The following is a 26,917-nucleotide window of genomic DNA, read 5'->3' on the forward strand; positions in this document are numbered from 1 at the left end:
CTTTGAAAGTTATTCACTGGTAAATCGGTATAAATATGTATTTTATGTCTTATTTACTAAAGAAGTTGTGTATGATGCATTTATACTGTGTTATTTGTAAGCTTTTATTGAACTCATCAACTATTAATAAATCTTACACCATTCACATATTCTTGTAAATTTGTCATTAGCTTGTTATTCAGTTCTGTATCGCAACTACCTAGTTTCTGTAAAGAATAATTTGTATATAATTTGTGTATGTGTTATAGTCCAGTACTTCTATTTTAAAATCTTGTATCTTCTAAAGTCTGAATACTGAAGAACAATGCAAGGTAACTGGTTTGTTTTTCAGGTGTTCTGATTAGCGAATGATTGTGTTTGAAAATATTATGTATATTTAGTGGCCCTCTATCTAACTCCAGTTAGATTGAACAAATGATTTTTACCGAATGATTTCTACTGAAGTATGCATCCTTGCTATACACGTATATAATTGTTGGCTTAAATCACGTTAACGAATGACGGTATTTAATAAGTCAAATACGAGAATGAAGTTTTGAATACGTATATTTTGTGCACTGATTGATTTGAACAGACAATCAGAGGAATGAAGCAAACAGAAGAGAGCAAAGCCAAATGGCGTGCATTGAAGGTGTGTAAGCCAACTCGATTTAATCAAGCGTTGATCGACATTTATAGTCACAGATATGTGATAATGTAAGATATGAAATGCACACACATTCGTTTACATATGAATAGTCAATGTTGATGAGCAAATAATTGACGAGTTTAAAATGTGACTTAAGAAGAATGAATAAACTGGTTTGTCCGGAATCCTGAATAAACTATGTGAGCTTAACTTATCAACCGACACTACATATACATCAGTTTATTACTGCATACAGTAATGGTGGTAATGAACAGAAGTTATAGAGTAATTTAATAAATCGCCCTATTAGTGAGTATTAAACACTTACAATCCATAATTTCAAAAAGATTTACCTAATTCGTCCCATTATTCAAACAAAAAAGGCAAAAGACTACTTAGGCAGGAGAAGAGACCCATTAAATGTTCATAATAAAGTACACTTTTGCCCAGTGGCATCATTTGCAGTTAGCTGACCTAGGAAGTGATAAAAATCTATCGGCGGCTATAATGTGCTCGCAGTGTTTTACTTATAGATAAGTAAATTAAATACGATCGATCTAGTCCTGTAGTAACTATCAACTCTGAGATGCAGGTACATTCAACCAAAGAGTACTAAATAGAACGGAACGCTCGTCCTGGATTCCACTGCAAACCACCATCCAACATTATTCTAGCTTATTAAAGTATCAGGATATGTAAGGGAACATTAATTGTGAGCTTAGACAGAAAGCATTACTTCCAGCCTTATTAATTTGCAATTTTATATTAATAAAAGTATTTATTTTTTGACTAAAAACACCTTAGGTGATATATGGCTTGTATTAAGTAGAAAAGTAAAAGATTGTCATTTAAAAACCAAATCAATCCTTAGGTACTAGAAAATCAGTAGTACTAATAAACTTTAACCAAATTTAATACGAGAATTACTTTACAAGTTGAAAAACATTCCCATACATGATAAATTTCACCATTTCGAGAAAAAAACACAATCGTATCGACGGCTTCACTGGTCAGCTATCGTTTACACGATTTTAATTAAAGATAATAAAACAATCTGTTGAAAAGAATAATTAAGATTAGTAAATAAACACATGTGAAATAAGGGAAACAATACGACTTATTTATATACAGATACTATAGTTGATCTCAGAAATGATCAACATTTCTACAGTTATGATTAACAAGTTTCTGCTTATTCTGATCTACATCTTATAATGGTATCTGTAAGAAAACTGACATAATTCATGTCATAAATCTTCAACTATGTCAATAATACATTAATTTTTATTGTCTGAAAACATCTTTAATGTCGCTTACACATAGTGTATTATTGTGAACTGAAGATGAAGCTCTTAGACATTAAATCAGTGTAATAGAATAAAATTTACTTTTCCTAGTAGAAATTTGTTTGATACAGTCAAAAATTCAATCACAAAATACTACTGTTACAGAGATTTCGAAAAAAAGATAATAGGACATGTTACGTTAGTGTTTGTAGATTCAATCCGTGGAAGATTAGTAAATATTCATTTTGGAAAATTAAGCAAGTGTTCATTGACTTCTGGCTTTCACTGATTCCTTAGCTGAATTCAGTTCATAATGTATATCATCCTTGAAATGAAAAGTATTTTCACGACTTTAATGTCATTACGACAATATTCAGCACAAAACGTATTTTTGAATTAAGGTACTATTGGCTACTTATGTTTCTTTTTGCATGAACTCTAGTGTACTTTTCCATTGATCTGTCGAGGCCTAGAAAAAGATATAGAACATATTAACCACTCCACTGTTTTTTCTTCAATCTAGATGTATTTAACCTGATGACGAATTTTAATTAGATTACATATTCTATCTCACTAGGATAATTTGATTTGCTTGATCTACTTTATTTGTTTAGATGATGAACTTAATTATTCGAAACGTGATTCTAAACTATCCAATAGTCAAATTCATACTAACAATGTAAACAAAATCATATCCAATCCTATATCTCGTTCAATGACAAAATTGAATTCTTTAGCACCAGAGGATGCGATAAATAGTGACAATTTTGAAAATCGTCCAAGTTCAGCTAAAGATTTAACTACTAACGATGTACAGTCTAAATTCGTAAATGGTTCTACTATGTCCATTTACAAAGGAAGTAATAGTTGTAATAGTAATAGTAAAACTAATAGAATTCAGTCAACCACAGGCTATTTGAATTCAGATAGTAATTCGGATAAATTAGGTTCGATTAAGTATGCATCAACAGAATCAAATTCAGAAGTGATGCTTATGAATATAACCAATTCATCGGGACAACCAATTTCAATAATTACTAATCCAATACAAATTGATACATTGCAAGTGTCTAACGAAGATATTATGAATACTGGTCGAAGTGGAACAGTCTCATCAGCAGTAAAAATAGAAACAGTGTCGACAGCAACAACAGCAACAACGACAACTACCACAGGACTAACAACTAACTACATTCCAAATCCAGACTCATATTTAACTGCTCCTACTACATTCTTTTATTTCTATAACAATGAAGGGCAGTTATTTGCACTTCCAAGTAATGCATTAATTTTTCCTACTACTGTTGGTCGCCTTGGCACAACAACTGTATCAAATGAGACAGCATATAGTAGTCCATCAACATTTATTACTCCACAAGTGAATGGAAATAACGGTAGTACCAATTGTTGTAATAATTCTTCCACCATTCGTACTACAAGTTGTGTTTCTAGTTATGAAGTTCCAGAGCAATTGTATTCAGGTCCAAATTATAGTACTATTCTTAAAAATACTGATAATAATCAATGTCGTGATCTTATATCGAGTTATTCAGTGCCTATACAACCTTCATTTCTTAATGGATTTCATCAATGGGTACCTGGTCAAATTACCTTAGATAATCAAACAGGAATTCAACAACTTCAAAACTCTTCCACTAATTCTTTAGTGATGCCATCGAATCAAGGTGTAATTTTACATCCATCATGTCCATTTCCTTTACCTTCAGTTGGATTAATTCAACCATTAATATCAAATATTTATTCTAATCAAAATTTCAATTCTACATCTAGTTCAGATGATAATAGTAATCGTAATAATTCATCTAAACAAAAGAATAATCAATCTAATATTTGTTCACTTATGAATCGCTCTACAGATCAATTTAAATTACGTCGTTTTACTAGTGATCTACCAAGTTTACTAGGTAATGCTAAATCAACACGTTCAGGTATGACTTCTGGAAAATTAATTAATTCCAGTAATAATCATTCAAAATATTCTGGTAAAGGTTTAATGTCCACATTTTTAGATGATTATAACAATACGTTAAATAATCAGACAGTTGCTAATCGTCAGAAAAAAGTAAGTTTATTTATTATGATTCACTTATTCATTACTTGTATTGATTTGATTAGAAGTATTATAGGATAAGCATTTTCTTGTAACATTCACAAAGCAAAAGGTGATCATAACAAATAATAATTTAGAAATAAACCGTATGATGTTAACTGTTAACATTTTCAACAATGAAACAATTTTAGATTTAACTTATATATGTAGAATTAATCAAATACCAAATTGATTTTTTACTCATTCAATAAGTTAATCATTCCTACAACTAGTTTATCAGTATAAGCTAATGTTTAGTAGTCATTCAAATATTTTCTTTTTGTGATTTAGTGAAACGTTTGGATGATCGGTTTTTATGTTTCAACTTTTTTGCAAGTAACTATTGCTTACGTATTTGATAATGACTATGATTCAGGATACATTTTGGAATTTTAATAAGAAATCACTTTCAAGTATAAACACTCATTGTAATATGGATCCATCCTAATAATCGGCTTCATACAAAGTATTAATCGTCCTAATGATTCCAATATTGACCACTAACGATTATTTTATGGACAAATAATAATATACGTAAATACTAATCATTACGTGACGATTGTAAGAATATTACAGTTGTTAGCTTGCATTCAAAGTCTTCTCTGTTTTCTAAAAAGAACTTACTAGTTTATGCATAAAGCAGCTGATTGTTTAAGTGGAAAGTCTACCAGTTAATGTAACATAATGCTGCATGTATTGATTATCACATCAGACAGATATAAGCTATAAGGGGACTATTGAGTGGATAAATGATAACGGTTAATCCATAGAAAGTGTATATGATTTTGGTACATGATAAATAAGAAAACATAAATGCATACAGATATGATAAATTTCAAGGTCATATCTGTTGTAATGATTAGTAGTGAATGATATATTGGTTCCAACTGTTGTTTACAATTAAAACCGATGTTCAAGAACATATTTGTTTTATTATATTGTTTCACTTAGTCATTTTATTTCCGATTTAACACCATATACAATGTTTATAGATATTCCAACATGGATTTAAAGTTTAACATATTTGTTTTGTCTAAAAAGCCACTGTTAATTAAGTTACCCTCAATGAAATCTAAATAATGGCAGATATCAACGAAAAGAAAAGCGCTTTCAACCGTTCAAATGTAAGAAAATTTCCTAATTAGATTAAATAAATTCAAGTAGTTTGTTGGTACTATGTTGAATTCTAAGATTCAGCATTCAAAGAAAATATCATCTGTATGGTCATCATCAGATGCCCAACTTTTCAAGTTACATTACCAAAATACTTTGTCAAATCCATTTCATTGACGTCATTGCTAAATTTTACACACTAGTATTTCTATTTGTCAAATTTTAATGTCACAATTTAACATCTGTTATCAGTATAGGGTTGTAAAGATTGCTAGGTTTTTGATTGAGATCTTGAATGGATTGATGCTAGATCACCATCCACGATCGTGGATGCACACTGTTGAGAAGTTCCACTATAGGAAAAGACAGCCGTCCAGTGCTTCCAGGTTTTCAATGGTAGTCTAACATCAATCGTTTTATGATCTCAATCAAAAACTTAACATCCATTATTGTAATATTGTTAAACATAAATAAATGTTTTGGAATTTTTTGTTTTCTTTTTGCATATAGCATGCATCTAAAACAAATCTTTATATTCGTGGATTACCAACTTCATTTACAGAAGAAGAGTTGCATACTTTAGCACCAGATCGAAAATTGATACGATCAGTGAAGTTAATTGCTGGAGCTGAAGGCGAAAGTAAGACAATATGAATATTGTTTTTGTCAAAGCTCTAAACAGTTCCTATTAGTTTACACATGTTATTTTTTGAAAAAAATAATCCAGAAATTTAACATTAAAAATATGAACCTTTCATGTAAAATTAAGCAACGAATTAATACGTTTCATTAACTGAGAGTAGAAACTCTTCGAAACTAATGATTTGAATGATGTTATTCGATCAAAATCCAAATTATTTAAGAACATTTTACTGTCATAAAGCATCGGAACATTTTAAGTGAAAGGTTTCTTTTTAATATAAACAACATTGTGAATTTGACAGGTTTAACTGATGTATTACGAAATCAGTTCGAGTTATTTTATTACATTTTGATGGTTGAAATTGATCAGCTTACAAGTATATCGACATTTTTCAATTCCAATCTCTAATGACTATTTTATGCCGGAAAATGCATTTCATACTTTTCTATCCATTTGCGGTTATTATATTGTTTTGCACTGAGTAGAATACTCGTTGAATTTTGAATCACAATCTCGAGTGATTATCTCATTCTAAGTTCTATCCTAATGCAAATACAATGAAGATCTGTGTATTAGTTTCAAATGAGAGGATATCAAGACTATTCTAGTTGTTTTTGTACATATGTACAGAATATTGTGAGTTTAAACCCAAAAGAGTTATGTTAATCATTCTATTAATATCATCAGTTGAAAAAATATTAAACATAAATAGTGTGAACTTCCAGCACATTTTAAAACATGTTACATAGTATTACATAGGTTCATAATGTATAATATTATACGTTGTTCAGCTATTTACTTTAATACGATGATGACTACTTGAAGCTAATACTTGATATGTTTTTACATGAAAAGAGCCCTTAACTTCATACTTACCTACATACATATGACTATTACTCCTCATGGAGAACCATATCCCACCCACCAAAAAACTCCATCTAACTCCGTCCTGGACACTCCTTTTCAGTTTTTTCCAGTTCCCATTCATTCTTTTCATGTCTGCTTCCAACTCACGACGTAGTGTGCTCGTCGGCCTTCCTCTTTTCCGTTTCCCTTCAGGATTCCAAGTTAGCGCTTGACTCGTGATGCAGTTTGGTTATTTCCGTAATATGTGTCCAATCCACTTCCAACGTCTTTTCCTAATTGTCTGTTCATTTGGAAGCTGGTTTGTCATCTCCCACAATAGGCTGATGCTGATGGTATCCGGCCAACGGATATTGAATATCTTGTGCAGACAAAAATCTTGCTAAAATAACGCCAACCTCAATTTCATAGTAGTCTTGTAAACGTTTCATGTCAAATGATATTCTCATGAAAATATTAATTTGTAAAACGGTAACACTATTCGATTAGCTAATACATATGATTTGTACTGTTGTATCATCGTATCATAAAACTCTAAGAATAATAGTAAAGATCATTGTGACAGAAATGAAAACAGTTTTGTCAGTTCCAAAAAATATTTATAAGCCAACGCTTCCTTTATACGCCTTATTTTATTATTTGTAAATTTGATTAAATTTATTTATTTTTTCTTGTATATTCAGTGTACGGATTTATTGACTTTGTGAATAATGAAGCCGCTAAATCTGCTTTGTTGCATATTAAATCAGGAAATCGTGAATTATATGTAAATTTTGCTTATGTAAGTTGATTTGTTTAAGATTACATATGGCTCGTTTTTTTCCAAGTAAATTATTTGTTGAGATCATGAGTCAATTAAAGCTAGACCACCATGAAAAACCTGAAAGCCGTTTCGTTCTATTGTGTGACTCCTCAGCAGTGAGCATCCATGATCCTGCCACGCGAGATTTCAAACCCAGGACCTACTGGTTTCGCGCGAAAGCACAACCTCTAGACCGCTGAGCCGACATCCAATAGTCTTGGCGTCTAACTCCAACTAATCCACGAAATTGAGCGATACATCCACCATTGTCATCAGTGACTTACTATCTCACAACAGACCTGGTTGAACTACACTGGTCACTGCCCACTGAAACTCCATGAAATACCTCTTGAAGCAAGTCACTAGTGAGCATATGCTGATTAGTATCAGCAAAGGTTTTTGTGGAAAATATAGTAATTTCAGTTGTTGAGATCATGAGTCAATTGAAGCTGGTCTAAAGATTCTGGGTCCGAGTCTCACGTGGCAGGGTCGTGGATGTGCCTTGCTGAAGAGTCCCACAATAGGTAGAAACGGCCATCCAGTGCTCCCAGGTTTTCCATAGTGTCCTGGCTTCAATTGACTCACGATCTCAACTATTGAAATTACTATAATATCCACAAAAACCCCTTCTAATAAATTATTTGTATTTATATTTTATCAAATTAAAAGGTTGCTTTAAACGTAAAGGGATACTTTTTGTTTTACATTATTTACCTAAGCATAACTATTCATTTGATACCAAGTAATATATTTACGTGAATTATTTCACTGGAATTTCATATTGTCAACTTATTTTCTAGAAAATAATATTGTGAGACTATAATTTATGGACGACCTTTGAGCGACGCTAGACTGACCTTGAGAGTATCCACCTTATAACCAGGACCAAATGAGGGTTTTAAACCTATGTGAGGAATTAAAATTATAATTTACAATTGTTGATTAAGGTTAGGAATTAGGTTGTGGGTTGTTATTACGAACTTACATCAGTTATAATGACAAAACTCCATTTAGCCAAAGGGATGAATGCATTTTGCGCCGAAACTCGAGACCTGTTATCTTATACGTGATTGGTTCGTCAATAAATTAAAGTATCGTCAATAATATTATCAAGATGAAATACTTTTTTTAATCCTTTAAACTGACTAATAATCTTTTAGATCTGATGAAACCTTATAGGTATTTTTTTCTTCTATATATCATACAAATGAACTTCAAACTAGCAGGATCAGAATGTCTGTTTATAGGGTTTAAACAAATTTTCCAAACAGTTAATGATATTTATTGTGACATTAAGATGATTAGTATGTGTACTTGAATGTTGAAAAATTATACACTAAAATGTAATGTGGTGAATTTTATGGTTGTTTTTTTTAACCGTACAAAATAGAAATAAACCCATATGTAAGAAAGGGAATAACATTCGGTAATATAGTTGTTGATTAATAATTGTAGTTTTCAGTGAATTCAGTGTTGTAAATCTCTTTCCTATTTTCATTTATTATAAATAATACCACATTTTACCTTCGGTCTAACCATATCTGTTAGATTTAACGGATATCTTGGCATTTGAAATCACATAAATTTTAACCTGTACAAATTGGCTTATTATCAAAGTAGAACATCTTAATCGTCAAATTATGATTGCATATATGTATCAGAATTCAATAAAGTATAATGTTGAGGAACCACTTTCTATAGTCTAATACAATCCCATGATAGTAATCAATATCAAATATCAGTGATCAATATAAAAACGACTTAAAAGAAGACTTGATTATAAATAGGTTCAAAAATTTATAAAATAGACCTTTTTTTACATTTGATATGAACATCTGAACTATTGATTTAATAGTTTCTTCAAAGTCATTAAATTCAAAGTAAACTGACAAAATAAAACTTGGTTCACCGAAATAATGATTTCATGCATTGATTAATCTGATTTTCACTTGTTCTTGTACGTAGTCAACTTAAGTGTCCAAAAGGATTACGGTTAAGTAATTGCTTTCAAGCTACGCATTGAAATTAGTAATGTTGAATACATTCAACAACTTCAAGAACTAAATAGTCTCTAAAGCTCGAGTTAATTCTATGATAAACATCCAAGTTAACATGATTAATTTATTAGGCAATCAAAAAAATAGTAATAAAATAAAACTGAAGCAAAACTTTTCAAAGCTAGTTCACCCAAAGATGAACTGACTGAACTTTATTTTAATCATTTTCATTTATAACTGGTTAGAATAAGTTATCAGTACAATAAACAACAACAAAAATACACTAGAATTTCAATGATTCATCATAACCAAAAACAAATGAGAAAGGATAATTGACAATTAGAACAATTGAGCTTGTATGTTTACATACAGAAGGTTATTTTTTTTTGAGTGTGAGGATACATTCAAAGAGAATAAATTACATAAAATCTATATTCAGATTATCTTATTTAAAGGAAACAACATCTTATTCATTACTGAAAAACTTATTTAAGAATAAGGATAGAATATTTCATGAATATTCATAATATGAAAATTATGGCATGAATTCTGTAAGTTATGGGATTATTCATTTAGTAACTACTTCACAGCCCTGTCTACTTGTACATTTCATATAATATTTCCTAAGATGAATTACATGATATATATATATATATATATATATATATAACAGGAAAGAAAGGGAGGGGAATGGATACCTTCACAAGAAAGAATTGTTAACAATCTGATCAATTTCAGTCACATGTCTTCATACCCATTTACATAATTTGATTTATTGCAATTAATCCGTTTTTTTTTCATGTTTCTGTTTTCTCCCTCTTCTTCTTGTTCATGCACCCATTTCCTTGTTTATTCATTCTAATTATTATTTTATTTGCTTATCCATGAATAATATCTTGTTTGTTTTTCCCTCTCTTCCTGATAATAAAACGGATACTATAATCTGTACATAATCATAATTGAAATCTTGATCTTCGTAAGAAATTAATGCTTTCCAAAGTTATTTTCTACCTAAATTATAAAACAGCTGATCTTAACGTAAACTAAAGCTTTCAGTATTATTTTATTAACTGATACAAAAGAAAATACTTAGAAACAAGTGAAAATTCATCTAGTTACTATGTAGATCAGTTCAAATAAAACAACCTCATCACGCGTCTACGTGATGTACAGCTAAGCTATATAGAGATTTGAACAAATCATTTTTTTTATCATTTAAGCTTGTGTTAATAATGTTGTACCTTAGAAAGACACTCAAAACTTAGTAATTAATATGATTCAAGATACAATAATCTGTTTACGAGTTTCAGATTAGGAGAAAAGAAAAGAAACCAAAATTACATTGTAGTTTTCATTTGAAATATTCAGTTTGTACTCGTTTACGTTTTTACATTAAAATCAACTTAATGATAAATGGATTGTATTTGAGAGATGGATATAATAATAAAATAAAATCATCACAATGGTTAGTACAAATGTTATTGTTTATTTTAGATTACTCAGTGGTATTTGTTCACTTTATAATCCATATCTTTCAGAATTTCCAAGGTAATCATGCATTTGAATACCATTCAAAGGACTGATATTCTTAAAATAGCGGCATCATGGATATTGTGAAATTTAATGTTACTTCTTATCAATTAACTTGTAATTCCTGACGTTTTGTAGTTTCTCAATGTTCTAGTTAGATCGGTGGTATTCAGCCAAGTTGAAATAACATTGTTATCATCGATAGTATTCTTATAAACTTTGAGCTATACAATCTGTTGAGATACCATAAAGATATCGGTGATAAATACTAGCGAATTTTGATTGATTTTCAAAGATTCACCAGAAAATGACGGTCTGACAAGATCTATAGACAAGCCGGATTGATATTTGCCTAACATTTCAATTTTATACAAATATATGCAGACAGATGACTAGTTAGAATCTGGCAAAATGAATTAATTATTTCAAGATATCAAACGTATAGTATGCTTGATCAATCATCCCTAGTTTAACGTAATGAAACGAAACAAACAGTAATCTAACAAAAATGTTAACAGGTCCCCTACATCTCTAGGGAATCGCATTCTGAAATTAAATGAACTATGAAATGTATTTATGTAAAAGATATTATATAAGTATGAATATATAAATTTCCCCCTAAATCAACTATTCTGCTGGGTTTTTCCTCAAAGTTCCCTCATGTTTATATCCTTGTAAATAATATTTTATTTTCTGGAATAAACAACGTATCGATACCAACTAAACGACTGTTGAACATGGGAAAGCCTTAAATAACTGCTTCATCCAAATATGTGACTCCTTACAGTACACATCCACGAACCCGACGGAGATCGAATTCAGGAACTTAAGTTGTTTGACCAACATCATTATGTAACTTAATCTATGAAAATGCAACAGTATCCACATGGACCTCTGTTTTAACTATTTTGCGACCGAAAAATTGAAAAACAAAGAAAAAGTAACCACTTGAAATATTAAAAGAATCTAAGTAACAATTTATTGGTTTTTTAATATTTGTTTGAAGATCACCTTCCCCTTCTGTTTTTTCCATTCATCTTAGGAATCTGAAAAAGATCCACAAAATGTTTATATTACCAATATTCCTGAATCGTGGACAGCATCTAATGTTGAAGATTTGAAACAAATCTTTCAACCTTATGGACCTATAGCAACTGCTATTGTAATGACAAAGAGATCGAATAATTTCTGTACAGGTACTAATAGGTTTTCTTCTCTCAGTTTGATTCATATTTTATTTGTGTATTTGAAGTAGTGTCCCGATATTCTTCTGATTAAGGACTTGTTAGCTGGAGGTACTTGCATTTCATTACAGGTATGAACTAGGTATATACAACTATCAAATCTTCAATAGATTAAAGTGTGAGATCTAAGTTACACAACTAATCATTATCCAAGTTGTAAATTTAATCATTATCGTAATATCCCTTTAAAGGAGCTATATATCAACAAAGACTGTTCAAATTCAGTCCTGACTATGAATCTTTCTAAATAACAGTATGTTTTTATTGTTTTAGTGGTTTATGATCTATGAGTATGTAGTGACTGAGGTTAGACAAAATAATAATCTATTCACTATACGATACATGAGTACTATCATTAATTATTGTTAATGTCTTCTTAGTTTCGATTTACTCATGAAAGTATGAGATATCAGTTTTGCAAGCAATTTCCATATTTTATCTTTATTGTAATGCATACTTAAACCTAAAATATAGCTCAATTTTTTTAAAAAAATTTCTATAGTTGTAACTAATAAACTAGAAACATAAATATATATCGATAAAAACAAAAGAACTTTTAGCCGATGTTCCAAATGACTACCATTTTGTTTGATGACTAGGTTACGGATTAAATCAATTTCACTGCTACTTTTTGGATAACCCGTCCCGCTGATGTAATTTAAACAATTGGAATTTAAAAGAGGGTTACAACACTATAATCGGTTATGGCTATTTTAAGTCTTCAAGTTTCACATGGGTTTATTTTTACTCATTTCTTTTTAAAAAAATATATTTACATATGACTTTGTACTACAACCCCTTGGTTCTTAACTATCAATCACACAATGTTCATAATATTTGTATAATTATGTTGGGATTGTTTTCATTTCACATAATTAGGTGCTGGATTTGTACGTTTTGTTCGGTCTGAAGATGCTCAAAGAGCAATTGATGGAATTCGTAATGCACAAATCACATTAGAAAATGGTAAAGGGCCATTAGAAGTTAAACTGGCTGATAGACAAAAACCATCAGACGATCAACCAAAGTAAGCCATTAATTATAGAGAATATAAAAACTACATAATAATTTGGTTAATTTAAAACGTATGAAAAAGATTATTTCTAAATTGTGGATTTTTGGGTACAGGATTGTTCAAATTGACCAGCATATAGCTTGCAATTACTACCCCGCATTTCACAGATTTATATTGCTTGGTTTGATAAAAACGAAGCCTACGAATTTCATGACTGAACTGGAATTTTTTAAAAAGTTCCATTTCTGGCACTAACTACATCTCATACTGCATAGGTATTCATTACTTTTGAAGGAAGTATTGATGATTCTAATCAGAACGATGATGAAAGGTTTTTCTATTAACTATTAATCCCTACGAACATAGCACTACCAAAGTATCTATCTGAAGTAAAAAACAATTGTTTCTTAACATAAATCACCATTACTGTAAATCATAAATTTCATCACAATTGATTGATCACTGGGTGGTGATCAATGTCATGCGTGTCTAGTTCTTATTAGTGTAGATCGAATGCTATCGATCATGTTGCAATGTAGCCACCAGTCTAGGTGACTCGACACTGCGGGCACTATATATTGAGGTTAGATGGTAGTTGGACGTAGTCGACAGGAAACCCTGGACCCGGGTTTCGTGCTACTTGGCACTCGTCACCAAGGTGTACCTGTAATCTTGACGGAACTGGTGCTCCCTGGCGGATTCGATCTCGTGTCACCCAGCTTCACATTCAGAGACGTTACCACTGAGCTATCCGAGCCACATCGAATTTTACTAACAAATTATATTTTTGGTGCATCAATCATATTCATAGTTTAATTCATTTCCTATCTCGTTTATCAATAATATAGAAATTTCGTATATTGAAAAGAAGTATTTATAATACATCTTAGACTTAACATATCATTTTATACATTCATTATTCAATATAAAATGGAATATAATATCAAAAACAAAATTAATGTAGATAATGAAATGAAAAGAAAGAAATACGAAATCATTTCAGATAATAATCAGAATCCTTGAATTATATTTTACACATCAACCATGACAACTTCACTTACACGTGTCATATAATACACGTAAAATAACTGATGCGCGCTCGCTCGCTCGCTCGCTCACGCACACACATACACACAATATAATTTATAATAATCAAAACGTCATAATTGTTAATGGATCATTGAACATGGTTATATTAAAGCGAATTTATCTTTTATAGAAAGATAAATGCTCTAAAGATGATATATTTTCCAAAGTTTTTTTCATTCATAATAAAGTAAATCGAGTGAAAAAACCCCACAAAACAGTCGTGTGGAGTTTTAGATGGTAGATTTCTTAATATTTATTTTCTACAATTGTTACATAGTTGACTGTTCAATTTCATGATCGCTTAGAATGTATATCTTTACATAAGTAAAGGAGATACAAACTAAATAAATCAAATATACGAACAATTAAATCAATTCTGAAAATACATTCTATGATAAACTGATTAAGGTAAACCTTTGAACAGCTATATTCCGATTCAGTCGTCTGGAAAAGTACTATGTTCTTTGTGAGTTATGAAATTTACAGATTTATAAGAGAAATTTTCTGAGTTGTCTAATAATAAAGTTAAATAAGTATCCATTAATCCCTAGCATAATAGATTTTCAGGCTGATTTGTAAGTATAAAGTGAACAAACAGGAAATTAATAAACAGTCTATATAGTTCTTTGTTTTGTTTTACTTCTGATGTTTTTTTTGGCTAGTACTACAAAAGTAAGATCATCAAAACGTAATAGTGAACCACCAGAATCATTGACATCAACGTCATTAATGAATGGAAATGAAGAGACTACACGACATTCACGTACAAGAAAACAATCTGACTGTTTATTACCTAATGATAATCAACTATCTAATCATAATGTTATTAACTCAAATCAATTACGATCAAATCCTGGTGTTTTAGGACCAGCTACTGATCTAACCTCATGGGATGTAACAAATCGTTTAAGTAATTCTGATTCATTAATGCTAGCATTACGTGCGGCTTGGGCATCGAATTCTTTACAGAATTCCAACTTTTTGTTACGTAATTCTATTGGACAAAATAATTTAACATCTACTAATGAAAATAATCGAGGTTTATTACCAATTCCTAATCAAACTATACAGTTGACTAATTTTATGTCACAACAAAAATTACCTAATGGAATTTTACATAGTCAAAATCCTGTTCAACATAATTTAGTAACTGGACCAACTGCTGTAGCCGCAGCAGCAGCAGCACAAGCTGTTACTGCCTTATTGCCTTTCTCTAGACCAATTGACAATTATTCATTATCACAAGCACTTATGCATACACCTGTTGCACCTTCAATGATTGGTTCAAGTAAGCCATATTCCTCTATTCAAATTGATATATTATTCAAATATAATCATTTATTCAGTCATTACCGCTTATTCATAATCTTAAATTTATAGTTGTTTGTTTCTTTTAGTAAAAAGCAAAAAAAGTGTAAAACTTTGGCATTTATACAATTGATCCATTTAATATCATAAATATAGAGGAGAAGAATAGTAATAAACCATGTTATTTATGTTTTATAATGTGTTTAGATGAAACAAAACTAAAGGTCGAGGATTATAGGGTGTACATATATGTGTATACCAATAATTTATCGACCAGACATCAAATTTTAACTAATAGACAAAATCTAATTATAGAAATGATGAATCAGCAACAACAGTAACAACAACAACAAAAATTCCATTGTATCGATAAACATTTCTAGTGTCTAGGTTAAATCGTAAAAAAAAAGTAAAGAGAGGAAATTTTACAACCTCATTTATCTGAGTCATTGAAAGAAACGTTTTTGTTTATTTAAATGCTTGAATAATTTATAAGTACAACAAACTATTTCTGTTAAATTATTATTCTAGAAAGGTACCAAAACAGATAATCAATAAAATAGCCATATGAGCTCAATTAGTGTTATGATTTCTAAAGTATTCAATAGTATGTGTCAATATGGTGATTGGGATAGTTTTTTTTTAAACGAGTCTAATTATAAACAAGATTCCTGAATGCAATCCATTCTTTTTTTAAATATAAATTTGAATATATAATATAAACCATATATGAAACAGATTGGTAAGAATCTATTAAGTTTCATGAAATTTTGTCAATTGTTTGCAATCTTTGTCATGTCTAGCAAGAATTTTGGTCATGGGTTGACATCATTTGAGTTATCGTCGAAAACTATGAAATAATAAAGAGGTATTCGGCTACATAATATAGTATCTCATAAATGGTTCGGTTGACAGAAATGAAACACAGGATTTACAAGTTAATCTGTATATCAGTTACTTCAGATCACTAAACTAAATCCAATGATTAACGTTTCTTATACTAATTAATTCACGTCACTGATCGATAATCACTTCATTGAAATAATGGAGTTTTCTGGTAAATGGATCTAAAAGTTAATATAATTTTGCATAATACAATTCAGTAATGTGGCTGCTACGAAGGTTTTCGATAAACTTGCTTGTTACTTTAATATCATTAAATCACTCTGGAAGACGTAAAAACTGTTTGAGACAGAAATGATTTTTAATACGACGATTAGTAATCTATGTTATACAATAGTCATTATGAAAGTTAGACTAGTTTGAATACTTAAAATTGACCGGTCATTGAACAGTGACTAATGTTATGAATGTTAAGTCACTATTAATGATGATCGAAGCCTCTTGAACAAATTGCAATCTCGACTACCTCCAAATACCACCTCGTATCTGAAGTTTGAATGAGCACATAGCCCTAGTCTATGTTTTAGGGTTACGGAATCTAAAATGGTTTTATGTATATAAGACATATATAGCAAACGCACAACATATCTACAATGAATATTTTCAATTTCCTGGACATCTTTGTACATTCCTTTATTAAGATAACGCAGCCATATAAATACGTTTGGGTACTTGGTTTATATCATGAAAGCACTATACCTTACACTTTATGAAAAAATATAACACAAGTAACATGGTTCAAAGTTAACTTCTCACGGTAAATAAACCATTATATAACGGCTTATAAAGTAATTAGTGTGACCATTGAAAGTGTCCTATCATAGGTGTGTCTAGAATCAATTAACGAAAGTGAATTCAAACAGGGTTTTCCTGACTTTTTCCCAATTGATATACCAGAAAAATTTTAATGAAATTTCCACTTGTGAAGATGTCTAAGGGACTACCTGTTCAAATATTTTCTAACTCAGTTGTGAATAAATATGATTTATTTCATAACGATGTTTGTTTGCTACTAAGTTTTCGTACTTAAAGCTTTCCTCGGCAAATGTAAAACTGTCACTGTCAATCTCAATAAAATTATTACTTCAAGTAGAACCGTTCACTTTTGAGAACATCGTACTCCCAAGCATATTCATCTAAATTAATTATCTTCTCTATCATTTTAAAGTGTTATCTGTCAATGGACAAGAATAATTAGGGCTTAATAATCAATCAACAAACTCTATAAAATAGATTATTTTATGCTTCATGATATAGCTGTGTTGGTAAAAATATTATCTATCTATCTATCTATCTATCTATATATATATATATATATATATATATATATATATATATATATATATATATATATATGTTAGTATTACATATAATGCTGCAGACAACGACATAGGTTTGCTTAATACTGAGTTTCACAAAACCTTGAATTATTGAATAGTAGTTTCCTTAAAAGCAAATTAAAACTTGAAAAGATTTATGATCATTGATCTGAAGATTTATCTAGTCATTGATTCTGTCAATTGTTCACTTCTATTCCGTCATGTTTATCTGTTAAATATTTTATAAATTATCTGCAATTATACGATGTATTACCCAAAACGTGACCTTGAACTCATTTTTAAAAAACCGCGGAAACGTTTTTCGATTTGATCACATAAAAGTACAACAGTTTAAACGACAAATTATCTCACACATGTTTTTCAATAAAAACTAATACTAATTTTCCAAATGGAATGATTTTCATTGAAGAATCATTGTGAAATGATAAAAGATAGACAGATTAGGTAGATGATTTTGCCGAAGCTCCAAAATGAAACTCCATCAAATAGAATCATCTTAAACATGGTTGCAATACATAGTTTTAATGTCGTACCCAGTAATAAAATCATAATGATCCTGTAGGAAAACAATTAATTGTTTCACAGCGTTTGAATATGTGAATTCCTTAACTTTTATTCAACTTCATTCAATTAAAAGTGGCTGAGGTTAGTGGTTACATTTTCAATACATACTTAACATCCTTTGTGCTCACTCATTGAGTGATGAATATTGGAGTTTAATTTTTGGTAAATATTTCACTTTAAGTATTTGAACTTATCCAAAACTGTTGTTGTCAACAATACTATGTAGCACAGAATAAGATAATGGATTCAACAGTCAATTAATTATTGAACAAATAGTGACTGAAAGTTTTGAATATAACATAATAGTTGAACATTTAATTTTCAAATTTATCAACCGATTTTCTTTATCCGTTTCCATTCCTTCTTTCTCACTTTCTCTCTTTGTTTCTATTCAATCATTCTAGTGATCCAGCCTGCTTCCAACTGGACTACAAGTCCATTAATATCAAACATTTACCAGTCAATATAAATATTTGTGAAAATGTATGGAAAAGCAATGTAAAAATCAAAAGAAGCATAACACGTTATCGTTGCTATTGTCGTTTTCATATGAAACAAAACTTTTTTTAACAGTTCACAGAGTTACAATAAGCAAATATTTCTTTCGTCAGAAAAAAACCAGAATAACAAAGTTCAAAAAAACACATTTCAACACATTGCGTCACAGATACAATGAATATAATTTGATCACATTGGTCAAAGAATAAATGTGGTTGGTTGTGTATGTTTGTGTTTGTTTATGCGTGATCTTGATTACCGTATGCTAGTATGTTTCATGGTATATATATATATATATATATATATATATATATATCATGCTTGAGTTAGTTAACAGACTAAATAAACATTATAAAACTGATACATTTTACGACGAAATAATATCCTTTATGTTGGGTTCTTTTTTTTATTTTATGAATATTTTTTGTCAGTGATATCCCTTCTTTTTCTTACCAGTGTTCAGTTTTTGTTTTCCATACAAATATTTTCCATTAGCATTCAATATCTATTCATTCACTCTGATGTTTATTTGGGTGGGTTATTTTCCAATTCCCATCCTCCCCACCCTACATATAACTGTACTCATATAAACATGATTACAGAAAACTTATTTTAGTAATGAATTAACAATTGTTGTGAAAAACTGTTGACAAAAAATTTTTTTTTAGAAGACAGTTTACATATACGTACATGGGTAGTGATATATACATATATATTTTAGAGAATATGTAATTCCTTGAAACCAAGGAAACAATCAAGTTCTATCATTTTGTTTTCTTTGACATATTGTTTAGTTGACTTACTTTTCAATCAACTTTTTTTAACTTGGAAGATATATTTTGAAAATAATCAGTTTAATGAATTGGAGGAAATGACAATGTTACTTGAACACCTTTTTTTAAATGTTTTTTTTTCAAGATGTTTATCTCTGGGTTTGAAGTTTTTGTTCAATCAAAAATACACATTCTTAATAGATTAGTGTGTGTATGTGTGCGAGTGTGCGTTGGTTGAGTTTAAATATATATAGATGTACACATTTGTGTGTATATGTAATTGTGTGATTTAACTAACCTATCTAATCAAAATGGTTAATAAATAAGGTATAAGTTTAACCAAAAGTCTTATAATGGTTCATCGTTCATGATTCAATGTGCGATATTTGGATTGTTCAAACTGATTACAAAAAAAAGAAACAATCTAGGCCAAAAAAAACAACCTAATAAAATCCTTATTTTATGCTTCATTAATTTCATTTATTTTGTCGTTGTTTCCGTTCATTTTCTTTCTCTATTTTTTTCTTTTTAATTTTAACTTTTATTTCAAGTGAAAAAACGTGTTTGTCTGATTGAGTTTCTTTTTTTCTAAAAAAACAAGTTTGTGCTTTCAAAAAAAAGAGAATGACAATTAATTGTAAGAAAAGACAAGCAATCGATATTTTTTTCTTTCCTAGAATTCTGTGAAGTATTGTTTTCCGTCATATATTTTGAATGATACATCATGTTCTTTTGTTTGTTTAAAAGTCTATGATTAAATAATAGTATTTTAGTAGCAAGATTTGCAAAAGTTGTAATCAGTAGTATTGTTATGTGAAATTATAATTAGTAGATATAACAATTAATCATATATTGTAATATGCTCCACTTATTTTTGTTTCAAAGTGCAAAAAGATCATAGCACAAATTAGTTTTAATGAGAATTCACATCATTTTCCTTCTCTTTCACATTGTTGCTTAGATGTACTTTTGAATATGAGTGTATATGTGTGTGTGTTAGCTTATTGATAGCATGTATGTGTATGCATTTATAGTAATAATATACGTATGCTTTTTACAGCGCATTCGAAACATTCACCTGAAATGTTGACTTTTTAAATAATATGTTGTGTATGTGTGCAAAGGAGTAATTTGATGACTTGAACAGTTTGTGACAAAACAAATCAATAGCCACTGTGACAAATAAAAAGTAAACCATGGAAACATTTATCATTTGAGTATTTTTTCTCTCCTTCAAATATTAACTAAATTTTAATAAATATTGAAAAAAGTATATTTGTAATTTTGTGTTTTTGTGAAAATATATGATTTTGAATGCCAAATCTAATTGGTGTATAACTTACTTTATAGGGAACAAGGAAATGAATTTGTGTTTTCAGTACATTCGAATAGTTGAATGTAAATTTTAACGGAATAAAATATATTTCACGCTAGTGATGTAATTGACTATCAAGATCCAAATAGTAGACACACATAATATCAATATTCAAATCATTGAATATATCATTACGTCATAACGAGACTATGTAATAGAACTATAGAGGTGATGGATATTTCTCTTAGAACTCATATAGTTTGTCACCATAGAATTGTCGTTAATCTAATTTAGATAGATTGAAGTGTTTTTACAGTGAAATGACTGAAAAAAACTGTGATGAGTATCAACTAATATAATAAGGAAAATAAACAGGAAAACATGTTCAAGTTATTGACTTCCTTTGAGTCTACTCAAAGGTCTTACTCGACACATTGTGCTTTACACGGGATATATTGAAAAAAACTTACATTATGCTTTCTAACACAGAATGCACAAACGGTTTTTCCTAATCTATAAATTTAGTCTATTAGAACAGGGAACATGGCGAGATTATGCTACTAACTGAAAGTACTTGTGGACAATCTATTGCGCATATTTCTATAAAATATCCACATTTAAGTAGTGTTAACATGCACAAAAAACTTCGTTCTGGTAAATAAAATATATCACTGAGCCGGCATCCAACGGTTTATAATGTCTAACTTCAACCAATCCACGAGATTGCATGAACATCTTCGTTTGTCTGAGGTAGAAACTTTTCTCCACAATGCGCTCACTAGTAACTAGCTTCGTGTGGAAATTCTTGAAGTCCTAGTGAGAAGCTGTGACCAGTGGAGTTAATCCATATCAGGCGGAGACAGACATTGAAAGAGGGTCGCGCAACTTCATGGATTGGTTGGAGTTAGATGCCGGTTAAACGGTCTAGCTGTGAAGCATTCGTGCGCAAGACTGATGGGTCCTAGGTTCGAATCCCGAGAGCAGGCTCGTGGACGCACACTGTTGCCGAGTACCATACCAGAACGAAACAGCCAACCAGTGCTTCCAGGTTTTCAATAGTGATCTAACATTCATCGATTCATTATCTCAATCAAAAACTTAACAATCTCCAGAACCCCACATCAATAACAAACTATACGTTTTGAAGATGAAAAAAACTTTGTTTTTTTATACTCGGAAAAATAACAAATCACTTGAAGATTGATTAGCAAAAAAAGATGAATCTTTTCATAACTTGTTCGTTCAAACTTTGTTTCGTTCGACTGGTAAATAAAAAAGAATTAGAGATGTGAAACAAGTAATCTGAACATGAAACTTGTTAGAAAATATTTCACATCAATACAAAATATAAGTTTCCTAATCAATTCAAATTACTCATATATTAATGTCATAATTCAATGAATAAATGCTACCATCTATCTACTTTATTTTAGAGAGTAGACAAAACGAACATCAGTTTGATTATTCAATGGATACAATCAAAATCTCATTATATTTTCATTTGTCTGATTACAATTTAGAATCGAATTGTATACAGAAATACCAACACTATAACAACAAAAACTTTATTCATTTCTATAAATTACAAATGATGTTGAAAATGTTAGTGTTTGGAAACAAAACAGAAATGCTACAAATCAAATGTTGATAACTGAAATATATATATAATCTGATGAGTAACACTTTGCCATGGTTGCCTTATTCATGTGTTTTCTGTTCATTGAAGCGAAGATACAAATTGAAAGAACTGAAGATGATTTGTCTGACTTAAATGCTGATATCAACTTGAGAAGTGCTAAATAAAACTTTTTTTAAAAGTACTGAACAGTTTTATCATTCTAGTTTTGACTCAATGCCTCATAAATAAATAATACTTGTTGTGAGAATATGATGTGATAGGTTTGATTCAATGTGAAAAAGTGAATTTATCATATTGAATGATTGTAAACTAAGATGAAATGATAATCTGATGTTTGATAGTTTGTGTGGCTTCATCAATTTATTTTGAATATTAATACAATACTGTTTGAAGTTTAGGTTTTGAGTTGATAAACTTAGTTTGTGAAATTAATTCAAGAATATTAAAGCTTCAGGTGAATTATTTAAATATTATAAACCATAAATAATATTGTTTACTCTTGAACATGTGGTTATATTTAGATCTATTTAAAGCAAGAACAATGTATTTCAGTTTTCCAATCTCTTGGCAAATGGCTCGACGTACTCAGTAGTTAAGTGGATAGCGGGATGAAATTTGAAAAAAAGGTACTCTGTTCGAGTCAACTCTGGAATGCAGCAATACCCAACTGACCGGTTCGAATACAAACCAATCCCTGGAGTTCTAGTGAGAAGCAGTGACCAGTGGAGTTCAACCGGGTCAGCTGTGAGGTAGTAAATCTCTGAAAAAAATAGAGGACGGTTGCGCAATTTCGTGGATTGGTTGAAGTAAGACATTACCACTGCTGAATGCTGGCTCAGGGGTCTAGAGGTTAACCGTTCGCGCGCGATACTGATAGGTCTCGGGTTCGAATCTCTCGAGGTAGGATCGTGGATGCACACTGCTGCGTCCCAAAATAGGACGAGGTGGCCGTTCAGTGCTTTCAGGTTTTCTGTGGTAGTCTAGCTTTAATTGACTCTGGAGTTCAACCATAAAATTTTTAAAAATCTCCACAAAACCTCCTTGTGAAAATATTTAATACATAATTTTTCCTTTTCACAAAACTAGTTGTTAGCTTTTGCTTCTATTCTGTTCAATTCCATTTTATTTCAAAGTTTAAATAACTATAACATTAATATTATAATTCTAAATAATTTTATTTCTATACTCATCGGTTTTATCCTAGAATATTCATGTATCCACCCTATAAATATCCACATCCCTTATAGTCCTTCCATATTTATTACTCTTTTAATGCATTTTTAATGATGAGCACGTTTCCTATATTATGACATGAAGTATGAACACCATTTTGTTTCGATTGTAATTAGCTGATGGCGAATCGTGAAACAAAAATGAATTCGTATCATTTTGCCACGTTTAGCTTGAGGTGAAAATTCACTCATGCATAACACGTCTATTAGGTCACAGAATGATCATAATCAAGTGGGAACAAATAACCCATCTAAATTTCAAAATAGCCAAAATGACAGCTCATGGTATATCCATTCATCCAGTTGTAAGAGATGAACCATTATCAAATACATCAATCGGTCAATGGAGGATCGATTTTTTAGGACATTACGTGTTATCTGATTACCCGACTTTATGCAAATTAGAATTAGCAGTGTTTTAATATGATAAAAGTTGTCACTATTTTATAGGCAAAGATGAATGGTGGTTGATAGTGAAAGTCAGAACGGGCGTTTTGTTTGTATTCTGACTAGTCAGTTGGATATTGCTGCATCCCAGAGTTGACTCGAATCGAGTATCTTTCGCTTCAAACTTCATCACGTTATCCACTCAACTACTGAGTCCATTAAGACATTTGCCAGGAGTTTGGAAAACTGAAATTCTACACGTAAATTATTTCAGACTTTGCTAAAATCTTTAATAAACTACTGCTTACGTCTTTTATCTGATAAGTGATATAAAAATATCCACTTTAAGAATTACAACTCAGTACCTGGCATTTACTTTCGACGATATTTCGATTTACCAGCTTGTTAGGTATTTTACAAATCTCGCGCATTATCTTATGAAAGAAAAAAACTGTTGTTAAGCAACAAAAGAAACTCAATATGCCATCGAAGACGATTCAACCAAGAACATTTTCCTGACGTTGATATCATATGCCAAATCAGTGTAATCATGTTTGTAGTGCTTTACCAGGTATAGTTACCTGTTAAAAAATAGCTAATAGGTCATAATATCTGTGTAGAGAATTGTGTGGATCACATAGCTTTTGCTGAGCTTTGCGTTATGAGCTGATCGTAGGTAAACCGCCTCTGAAAACCTTTTATTTTATTATGGGTTTCTTTAGCAGTGCTCGTCCATAAACTTACAACCGGAAATCGAACACAAGACCTTCTGTTCCGGGCTCAAACTCCTAATCTTGGATGCACACTTTTGAAGAGTTTCATGTTAAGACAAAACGGTTATCCAATACCTCTACGTTTTCAGTAGTAATTTAACTAAGATCAGTTTGTGTTTTAAAATCCATGAATAAGTTGTCTACTGGTAAATTACAAATGTTATAGGAGAATTTGGTTACATTAGAGTGGTTAGTGAAATATGGGAAGATGCGAACAAATATATATGAGAGAAAGTTATATACTAGATTATTATGGAAAAAGTGGTGAAAAAAGTATTTTCAACAACTTTCTGAATACAAACCAGTTTCGAAATAAGAGATACTAAGTTTACTTCATCTGCATCTGGCAATCCATACTATACATCCTCTTGATCATTAAAACAAAATGTGCTTAATTTTTTTTATATTTTCTTGATCGTAAATGACACATATTGTTCGACTGTCACTTTTTTTTTTATATCAGCCGCCATTCAAAATTATGTTTTAAAAAACCTAAAGGAACATATTCATAAACTGAGTACTTTTATGGCTTAAAAAAACAAATATGTATCTTGAAAAATTAAGGAATTCCAAACAGTGAACGTGTTCTCTGTGGTAATTTGATACTCCAATTTTGTTATTACTTAAAATTATCAACATCGATTAAGTTCCAACTCCCTAACTCTTAATATAACAAAATATATTTCACAGCAGTTTAACACAACTGATGGCTTATATGATCGAGTAGATACGTGAATGGTACCTCTGGTACTTTAAAAATAAAATGCAATGAGTTCGAATCTCAGTTTGAAAATCCGCTTAAATATTCAGTTATATCCAGCTAATAAGTAGTCATCAGATTTGTTAAATGATGAAAATTATGTGGTTTACTTCCTGTTTAGTTTTAGGTATTACTTTTATGTTCTTACAGCTACAAAGAACAATTTAAACAAAATAATTCAAGTAAACCAATCAATGACTTCGATCTACATAATACTTTTCTTTGTTGTTTGTGTTTTTGAATCAAAACCAAATAATTTTCTCCTATTTAATTTCAATTATACCTGATTAGATAGCTTGACCTATATTTCCTGTGGTACAGTTTGAGTTATCGTTTATTTTTTTATCATCTGCCCTCCTAATAAAGCAGAGGTTAAAGTTTTGGTGAAGAGTTAATCCTATAAATGCAATCAGTCAAATGATAACCAATAGCTTGAAGTTATTTCTTTCTGTAATATAGGTTCTGTACAGGCTTTGATATACATGTACTACTATATAGTATGCCTTAGTCCTCAACCACCTTCTGATCAGTACCAGTCTATGCTCAGAAACTAACATCAAAATAATACAGTACACAAAATCTCTCTGAAAGAATAAAACATTTGACAACAGATTTCAGTGACTGTTTTCAAATGTAAAATGGAACCGCTTGTTTTTTTTTTAATAAATATAAATATTTTGTAATAAGTTGTCGGGCTAAATGTAAATAAATTTACAAGAATTTGATGTATGTGCTTGGTTATGTAATCACTGATTTACATTTCAATGTTTGTGTACCAATGTATTAGTTTAGATGGTATTCATTTATTTGAATGTACTTAACCCCCACCTTATTATTTGTGAACACAATTTTAAAGAATTTGTGTGTTGAAATCGATACTGTGATTGAATTTTTTAAACAGACGAAAAACAAATGACATATTACCCTAAATTGTATACGAACAGAATTATTGTTGTAGGCTGTAAAAGTTACAATAATATTTTGAAATGTTCTTTTTAGTGTATATTACAGAAATGTTTTTCATGAACATTATATATAGTGGCTTTTGACCATACATCTTTTGACATGATAAAAAACCTTGACTTGTAACCTTAATAGGAACAT

At 30.3% G+C, this 26,917-nt stretch overlaps 1 protein-coding gene across 1 annotated transcript in view; it reads left to right on the top strand.

The window, feature by feature from the left end:
• RBMS3_1 (RNA binding motif, single stranded interacting protein 3) overlaps nucleotides 1-21,225 on the top strand; it is a 59,718-nt gene extending 38,493 nt beyond the window's left edge. Inside the window, exons 4-10 of the mRNA XM_051216212.1 lie at nucleotides 2,529-3,997; nucleotides 5,648-5,777; nucleotides 7,328-7,425; nucleotides 12,016-12,169; nucleotides 13,097-13,244; nucleotides 14,984-15,609; nucleotides 18,841-21,225. Of these exons, the coding sequence (XP_051066777.1) occupies nucleotides 2,529-3,997; nucleotides 5,648-5,777; nucleotides 7,328-7,425; nucleotides 12,016-12,169; nucleotides 13,097-13,244; nucleotides 14,984-15,609; nucleotides 18,841-18,905 (2,690 nt within the window). The 3' untranslated portion in view covers nucleotides 18,906-21,225. The remainder of the gene's footprint in view (nucleotides 1-2,528; nucleotides 3,998-5,647; nucleotides 5,778-7,327; nucleotides 7,426-12,015; nucleotides 12,170-13,096; nucleotides 13,245-14,983; nucleotides 15,610-18,840) is intronic.
• Nucleotides 21,226-26,917: the final 5,692 nt, after the last annotated feature.

Source organism: Schistosoma haematobium, chromosome 4 (genome assembly GCF_000699445.3).
Source record: "Schistosoma haematobium chromosome 4, whole genome shotgun sequence".
NCBI classification, from domain to species: Eukaryota; Metazoa; Platyhelminthes; class Trematoda; order Strigeidida; family Schistosomatidae; genus Schistosoma; species Schistosoma haematobium.